Source organism: Papaver somniferum, chromosome 8, assembly GCF_003573695.1.
Source record: "Papaver somniferum cultivar HN1 chromosome 8, ASM357369v1, whole genome shotgun sequence".
In the NCBI taxonomy this organism is placed as follows: domain Eukaryota; kingdom Viridiplantae; phylum Streptophyta; class Magnoliopsida; order Ranunculales; family Papaveraceae; genus Papaver; species Papaver somniferum.
This window is the reverse complement of record NC_039365.1, coordinates 110,048,211-110,056,971: the sequence shown is the minus strand read 5'-3', so window position 1 is coordinate 110,056,971 and position 8,761 is coordinate 110,048,211. Positions and strand designations below refer to the sequence as shown.

Genomic DNA, 8,761 nt, shown 5'->3' with positions numbered 1-8,761 from the left:
CGTTTTTAGCTACATCCAATGCGATCATTAACTGTCGAAATGGTATTATGAATTTGTCTTTTGGTAATATGACTATTGAGCTGAACATTTTTAATATTAGTAAGCTACCCTCTGAACTAGATGACTCGAATATAGAAGAGGTGAACATGATAGGAACATTAGTCGACGAGTCATTACCAAACACTTTGTTAGAAGATCCATTAGAAAATGCCTAGCTCACTTTGGGATTGATTTTGATGATGATAATGTGATTAATGAGGTGAATGCTTTGCTAGATTCAACCCCTTTAGATACTAGTAATGGATGGAAACCTAAGTTCGAACCATACCAGTTTCTAAGTCTACCTAGTCCTTCTTTAGAAGAGCCTCCTAAGTTGGACCCTAAAACCATTGCCAGATACCCTGAAGTATGTGTTTTTAGGCCCGTCTGAGACTTTACCTGTGATTGTTTCTTCCGACTTGGATAGAGATCAGGAAAGTAGGCTAGTAACCGTCCTTCAAAACAACAAGAAGCTTTAGGGTGGACCATAGCAGACATTAAGGGTATAAGTCCTACTGTTGTATGCATCAGATCTATTTAGAGGAAGACACCAAACCTTCTAGGAGATGCAACGTCGACTAAACCCCAATATGAAAGAAGTAGTTCGAACTGAGGTCTAAGCTTAGATGCAGCATTATCTACCCTATTTCAGACAGTAAGTGGTTCAGCCCCGTTCAGGTTGTTCCCAAGAAATCTGGTATTACTGTAGTCCAGAATGATAACAATGAGTTAATCCCGACCCGAGTGACACGGGTTGGCTTGTTTGTATTGACTATAGGAAATTGAACAAGGTCACTAGGAAGGACCACTTTCCCCTTCCCTTCATCGACCAAATGCTAGAGAGATTAGCTGGACATAGTCACTACTGCTTTTTAGATGGCTACTCTGGATATAATCAGATCGTTTATTGCCCCAGAAGACCAGGAGAAAACCACTTTTACCTGTCCTTTGGTACCTTTGCGTATAGACGCATGCCTTTCGGGCTATGTAATGCCCCTGCGACTTTTCAGCGTTGCATGATGAGCATATTTTCTGACATGGTAGAACGGTTCTTAGAGGTCTTTATGGATGATTTTTCAGTGTTTGGTTCGTCTTTCGATGAGTGCTTGCATCATTTGTCATTAGTTTTGACTAGGTGTAAGGAAAAGAATTTAGTGCTTAATTGGGAGAAATGTCACTTTATGGTTCGTTCAGGAATTGTTCTAGGGCATATTGTATCTTCAAAGGGTATAGAGGTAGATAGAGCCAAAGTTGACCTTATTAAAACTTTACCGGTCCCAAAAACCGTAAGAGATATTAGGTCATTCTTAGGGCATGCTGGTTTTTATCGTCGTTTCATTAAGGATTTTAGCTTGATGTCTAGACCTCTTTGCAATTTGCTTGCAAAAGATGTTAAGTTTGTCTTTGATGATGCTTGTTTAGAGGCTTTTGAGAAGCTTAAGTCATTACTCACTACCTACCGCCCCCATAGTCCAGGCACCCAACTGGAACCTACCCTTTGAGATCATGTGTGATGCTTCAGATTATGCTATTGGTGTTGTGCTAGGTCAGCGAGAAAAAAGTTACTTCATGTGATTTACTATGCTAGCAAAACTCTGAATGATGCCCAGTTGAACTATACCACTACCGAGAAGGAACTATTAGCCATTGTGTTTGCCTTAGACAAGTTTAGACCCTATCTCTTAGGTTCTAAGATCATATATACTGATCATGCTGCTTTAAAATATCTTTTGTCTAAGAAGGATACTAAACCTAGATTGATTAGGTGGATTCTGTTGTTGCAAGAGTTTTCTCCAGACATTAGAGACAAAAAGGGTGCCGAAAATGTTGTAGCAGATCACTTGTCTAGGCTAGTTGTTAGTTCCCCAGATGATTCCCTTCCTATAAGGGATAGCTTTCCTGATGAACAATTGTTCTTTGTTACCCAATTACCTTGGTATGCGAATATAGTGAACTATCTTGTTACTGGTCGAATGCCCCAACATTGGGGTAAACAAGATCGTTCTAGATTTTTAGCTGAGGTTAAGCACTTCTTTTGGGATGATCCTTATTTGTTTAAGTATTGTCCAGACCAGATTATTAGGAGATGTATACCTGAGAGTGACCAGTCCAGTATTATTTCCTTTTGTCATGATCATGCTTGTGGGGGTCACTTTAGTGCTAAGAAAACTGCTGCTAAGATATTGCAGTGTGGATTCTATTGGCCTTCGTTGTTTAAAGACTCCCACAGTTACTGCGTTACTTGTGAACGATGCCAGAAATTAGAACCATTTCCCGTAGGAACATGATGCCCTTGAACCCTATTTTAATTGTTGAGGTCTTTGATGTGTGGGGTATTGACTTTATGGGTCCGTTTCCTAATTCTTTTGGTAACCTATACATCCTTGTCGCCGTAGACTATGTCTCCAAGTGGATTGAGGCGGTTGCGTGTAAAACCAATGACCATAGGGTTGTGATTGAGTTCTTGAAAAATAATATACTTACACGTTTTGGTACACCGCGAGCTATAATTAGTGATGGAGGGTCGCACTTTTGTAATGGGCCTTTTAGGCTTCTGATGAAGAAATATGGTATTACACATAAGGTAGCTACCCCGTATCATCCACAGACTAGTGGTCAGGTAGAGGTTTCCAATAGGGAGATAAAACGTATATTAGAGAAAACAGTTAATCCTAATCGGAAAGACTGGTCGTCTAGGCTTACTGATGCCTTATGGGCTTACCGTAGTGCGTTTAAGACCCCCATTGGAATGTCGCCTTATCGGCTTGTTTATGGCAAGGCATGTCACTTACCTGTTGAGTTAGAACATAGAGCTTATTGGGCTGTTAAGCAGCTAAATTTTTCACTTGACGAGGCAGGAGCCCATAGGAAACTCCAGCTCAATGAGTTGGACGAGATTCGTATAGATGCTTATGAAGTGCGAAGGAGTATAAGAACAAAATGAAACTTGTGCATGATAGAAACATTTTACGAAGTCATTTTTCCAGGTCAAAAAGTTCTTCTGTATGATACCCGCTTGCATCTTTTCCTTTCCCTGGGAAGTTACGTTCTCGGTGGACGGGTCCTTTTTTTGTTCGCACTGTTTTTCCTCATGGAGCTGTTGAATCAGACACCATGGTAGTAGTTCTTCGAAGGTTAACGGTCAGAGATTGAAACCCTTTTTAGAGCCCTTTCCTACAGGTGATGTTGAGGAGGTCCCTCGGAGGACCCTGTTTACCCTTGATTGACCATCGAGGCAGTTGTATTTGTATATTAGTTTTTGATTTTCTCACCCAGGTACTATCTTTCCAACTTCTCCTCGTGTTATTTTACTTTTGGTACTGCTCTTTAATTAGAAACATTGAGGACAATGTTAGATTTAAGTTTGGGGGTGGGGAAGAAACTTTTTGTTAGCTTTTAGTTGCAATAAATAAACTCCAGAGCCTAGAAATTTATGCGTATTCAGGATGGCACTAACTAATCTAAGTGGATGGAAGCATCTTGGTTGTAGGAGTTGAGGAACCAATCTGATAGATGGAAACATCTAAAGAGTCTATTCATAAAAGCACAGAGCTCAGGTGTTAGAAATAACATGATAGTTTCACCATATCTCGTTGAGTCCTTTTCACTTCTATTTTTATTTTGTTTTTAAACTATGTTCTCTAAGTGATAGGTGGGGCCACGATTCAAGTTGTTACCAATGCTAGGGTGAATTAGAGTGATTGAGATACCATGAAAAAAAAAGTAAAAAAAAGTTAAAAAAAAAAAAAAATTGAGACCAGACCATTTGACCAAAAGGAATAAATTCAATAAAGTCGACCACTGGTACCCTTGTATATGCCAGTTGTGTTGACCTAGAGTTAGGTTATCGACCACTGGTACCCTTGTATATGCCAGTGTGTTGATATTAGTCAGACTAGTATCTCAATCCATTAGGATAGGTTCATTTTGGCGGAGGCCTTCAGACAGATATGGGAAACGCCGTTCACTTAGTAAACATCAAAACCATCTATGTTTTTCTATATCCATCTCTTAATCTTTCCATGTGATTAGTTTGACTCCGAATATGATGTCCATAGTGCAACTATCTGAGTAGAGCTCTGTCACTTATATATGAATTTTAGTATGCTTGAGTGCAAACTCGTGTACATCAATTGGAATTTCGCATCAGGGTACTTCCTCTTGTAGTCAATAAGTATGCCAACCAAGGAGATTCTTTAGTGCCTTCCAAGGTTCGTTGTAGATAGCTAGGGTCTGGAGTATAAAGGTTTTGTGGGTACACCTCTGGTAAACCCTCCGGACAACACTCCACTAGGGCCACCTAGTGGTTTAACGGCTTGCTGCACGTGCTAAGTGTAGTCATTTTATTAGATTTGCTCGAGGACTAGCAAATAATAGGTTTGGGGGTATTTGATAGACACATTTTTGTGTCTAATTTGTCCTCAATGTCTGTATTGTTGGAACTCTATTTTTGTACTAATATTGTGTTTTTATGTATTTTTAGGAAATAAACATTTTTGGAAAATTCGGCTCGAAAAGTTGATTTTGGCACCCGGAGGACAAGTGTTATTCGGACTCTCGCTTTTGGATAAGGGGTAACCTAATTACTAAGGGGCACCCCAGGTCACCCCCAAGGCATCTGCTATTCGCACCCCAGTCAGGATAGGGGGCATATCATCTTCAACCTTTTGAAATTCAAATTTTGGCGGGAAAAAAGTTCTTGAACTGCCGTGACTAGGGTTGAGGATTTGAAGGTGTTCCAGTGAGATTCAACGGCCCAAATTAAATGGGTTTGTTCCTAGGGCCTAGAGCTGGTATGGGTGTTGGATTCGGTCAAATTTGGTTAGATAATCGGTGGAATCAAAACAGGGAAGATATTCTCAAATAGGGAAGATATTCTATTCTTGGAATTGTTGGATGGAAGAGACGTGCATGGGTTAACTCTATTGGCTGGAAACTTCTCCTACAGCTCAGAGATGATGCGTGAAAGAGATAAACCAGGAAACAATCCGTAACAAATCAGAGAAATAAATAAAAAATATTTCGGAAAATATTCTTTTTATGGCCGGATATTCTTGGAGTTATTACAAGGATTGGAGTGACCTGTTGTGTATAAATAGGTCCCTAGTGTCGAGCAGAAGGGGTTAGCGAAGTTTAGAGCACTACAGAGCAAGAAAATCCAAGTTGCAGAGATTCTGGTTCTGCTACTGCTGCTGCTGCTGCGAGGAGGAAGAACGTGAAGAACAGACTCTCCAAGGTCGTCGTTTATCAACAGTGACATCGATTGTCATCTGTGGGTCGTAGTTTCCCAACGACAACAGCACTTCACCTCTGTCGTTGACTCTGGACGCCTTTTGTGGGTCGCAAAATCCTGTGTTTACATCATTTTCTTGTCTTTCTCTTCATTGTAAAACACTTTTGAGCATCAATGAAATATTTTGAGAGGTTTTCCAACATGATGAGCGGCTAAAATACTTGGTGATTGAGGCAATGGAGGATCTATTCACTCATGTTTGATTGGTAATATTTTTATTTATAATTTCGTTTAATTTTTATTTTATTTAATTCACTTGGATAAATATAAAAAAAGGGATAAAATGGTTTTCTTAATTAGTTGTGAATCAGTTTGATGTTTTATGCTTAGAATAATTCTTTGATAAATCATGCTTAAGGATTATAACTTAATATTTGGACACCTTTTAAATTAAAAAGTGATTTAATAAGAAAAAGAGCTTAATAATAATTTATGAAATATTTTTGTAACCAATCAACTTGAAGTAATAGTGAATCCGGAGCCTTAGTCCATTTTAAATCTTGACATCACTCTTTGAAAATTAATTTCCTTCATTTATTTATTTGCTTAAATCTTAAAAAAGAGTTACCTTCACAAGTTCGAAAAGAATCCAGTTTTCACCACTATCTATAACAACATTTGAAAAAACATCATTCATCTACACGTTCAGGCTGCAATTTTTGAGGAGCAGTTCGACACAAATTGCAACTAAAATATGCGCCGAACCTTACTCTGTAACCGTCAAAAACCCTATTTTTTTTTTTGATTTTTCCCTATTCAATCAATTAAAAACAACAAATAAAAGATTGGGTTTGTAGAACTTACTTTCTAATCTTCATTTGAGGAGTTTGTGCTTCGATTGATTGATTTGGTGGTTGAATTTCAGCGGGTTCTTTTTCTTTTTCTTCAATGGGTTCTTCTTGTTCAATTGAGGGATTTGAAGACGACTTTGAACGCCTCCCAGTTGTCTTTTCCTTTGTTTGACCCATTATATAGTCTAGTTTAATCGTCGATCAAATTTTGGCGAATCGACGATTAATCACGGCAATCAAAAAAAAAATTCCCGTGAAGGAGATGAAGGTTCGGCTAGAGGAGAAGATGAGATGATATAGAAACTGATTTTTAATTTCTTAAAACTGATTTTAGGTTTTTATATTAGGGGTGATGGCAGATTAATAATTAAAACGGTTAGAGGGTATATAGGTAATTGAACTACCCAAAATTACTCCTTATAAGGGCACCTTAGATGGTATTATTGATTTGTATGTCATAAAAGATTCACGTATGTCCTAAAACAGGGTTGAATTCGATCTCAAGTGAAGTGTTCACCCTCACTGCAAACTCTTTTGGCCCATTACATGGCTCTGCCTGATAAAAAATGGGCTTATTTCGTAAGCCTAATAGGATCAAGAACGTGAGATTCGAGAATGATACTTTATGCACACGGTTGATAGAATATAATTGATTCACCTAAGTCTCAAGTACGTGAGGGACACTAGTCACACTACTAAGTCTTACCCGTTCAGATTGTCGCAGTCAATATGGAGACATGGACCTTATTAGTGCACGGCTAGGATCACATCTTTTTAACCGGCCCTTAAGTAGGTGAGCAGAACTTACCACGGAATGTGGACTGTTCCAAAGCAAAACAACTACCGGAAGTATAGGATCCCCGACCAAGAAAATAGGGTTAGGGTTTCTACATCCGCATATATAAACCCCCCTTTACCACCTTTGTACCAATTTTTAGTGACTGAGATTTCTAGAGCTGAGAAAAGACTGAAAGAACAGATACCACTAGAAACATCAACAATGGAGCAAACCTTTATCATGATCAAGCCTGATGGTGTCCAAAGAGGATTGGTTAGTTTCTTATCCGAAAATCTAATCTCTTGAGTTTTAGGGTTTTTTTTTATTGATCGGTGATTTATTTTTTACTTTGATTTAGGTTGGTGAAATCGTCTGCAGATTTGAGAAGAAAGGTTTCTCCTTGAAAGGTATTAACAAATCATCTTGTTGTTGTGAATATCAAATATTTACTGTAGAATCTAGTATCGATTTTTATGCATGTATGTTGGTTTTAATAGGATTGAAGCTTATTAGTGTTGAACGTGCTTTTGCTGAGAAGCATTACGAGGATCTCTCCTCAAAGCCTTTCTTCAGTGGATTGGTTGATTACATTATTTCTGGCCCTGTTGTTGCTATGGTTTGGGAGGGAAAGAATGTTGTTTCTACTGGCCGTAATATCATCGGAGCCACCAACCCAGCAGCCTCTGCTCCTGGTACCATCCGTGGTGATTATGCTGTCGAAATTGGCAGGTAAATAGATATTTTGATACTTTATTTGCTTCTTTCATCTTTATCTACTAATTGAGCCGTGAATAGATTTTCTTCTTGAAATTTGTGTTGGTTATCTATTGATCTGTATTTTTAATATAAAGCCTAATTGTTTAAAGTTTAGATTTAGAATGTAAACAGTCATCTGAATGAATCTGAATGAACAGTCTGTGTCTACGCTGTTTATTGTTTTATAGATGTAGATATAGAGTTCACCAAATATTCCTAAAAAGACTAGGATTTGAAATCATGAAGCCTATATGAATTGTTTGATATATTTTTGTTGATTGAACAAGGCATTTTGTCTACTGCCTGAATGACAATTGAAACTGAAAGATATTTGTTCCTAAGTTAGACTGAAAGCCTGAAAGAGATGTGTTCCTAGCTTAAACAGAAAGCACTGATTTTAAGTCTTAGCACAACATTCACGAAGCTGTAAGATATGTTTATATATACTAATAAAGGATTTTTTGTTACTCTTGCAGGAACATTATTCACGGAAGTGATGCAGTTGAGAGTGCAAGGAAGGAGATTGCATTGTGGTTCCCTGATGGTACAGTGAACTGGCAGAGCAGCCTTCATCCATGGATCTATGAGTGCTAGATGCTCTTCCCTATATGCTCTTTCATGTATTAGGGTTTGGGTTTGTTTTAATGCTTTCCCAAGTATTTGTGGCATGGTCTTATATCACATTTAGTTTTCAGAATGTTGACTTCTATTATGATATCTGTGACGGTTGAGCTATGGCATATCACAGTTAGTTTTCAGAATGTTACTTCTATTATGGTATCCTTTTTGTGCTGTCGTATTTGTTTCCATAAATTCTGATGAGGGAGAGTACATTGTTGTTCCGAAATTTGGCCCAAGTGGTGGTTGATTGTAGCACAAGCGGTTTAGCCTTTAGTTTTGCAGAAAGAGGCTTCGTAACTGCAGGGAAAAAGGGCCAGCTTAGTCTTTAGTTTTGCGATAAGAGGCTTCGCATAAACACAAACACCCTGATCAAAAGAAGAAAAAAAAAACACAAACAGCAGGCTTAAACTTCTTACTTGTTTCAATTTTACTTTGATTCATCAAGTGTATAGAATCATCAAAGAAACATGATGGCTGGTCACA

General features: G+C 38.2%; 1 protein-coding gene across 1 annotated transcript; it reads left to right on the top strand.

Moving 5' to 3' along the window:
* The first annotated feature begins 6,988 nt into the window (after positions 1-6,988).
* On the top strand, positions 6,989-8,452 carry LOC113302576 (nucleoside diphosphate kinase 1-like). The gene is made up of 4 exons (XM_026551510.1): positions 6,989-7,174; positions 7,260-7,308; positions 7,399-7,630; positions 8,134-8,452. Exons 1-4 carry the CDS (start codon positions 7,124-7,126, stop codon positions 8,249-8,251), a joined length of 450 nt encoding a protein of 149 aa, XP_026407295.1. The 5' UTR covers positions 6,989-7,123; the 3' UTR covers positions 8,252-8,452.
* The last annotated feature ends 309 nt before the right edge of the window (positions 8,453-8,761 follow it).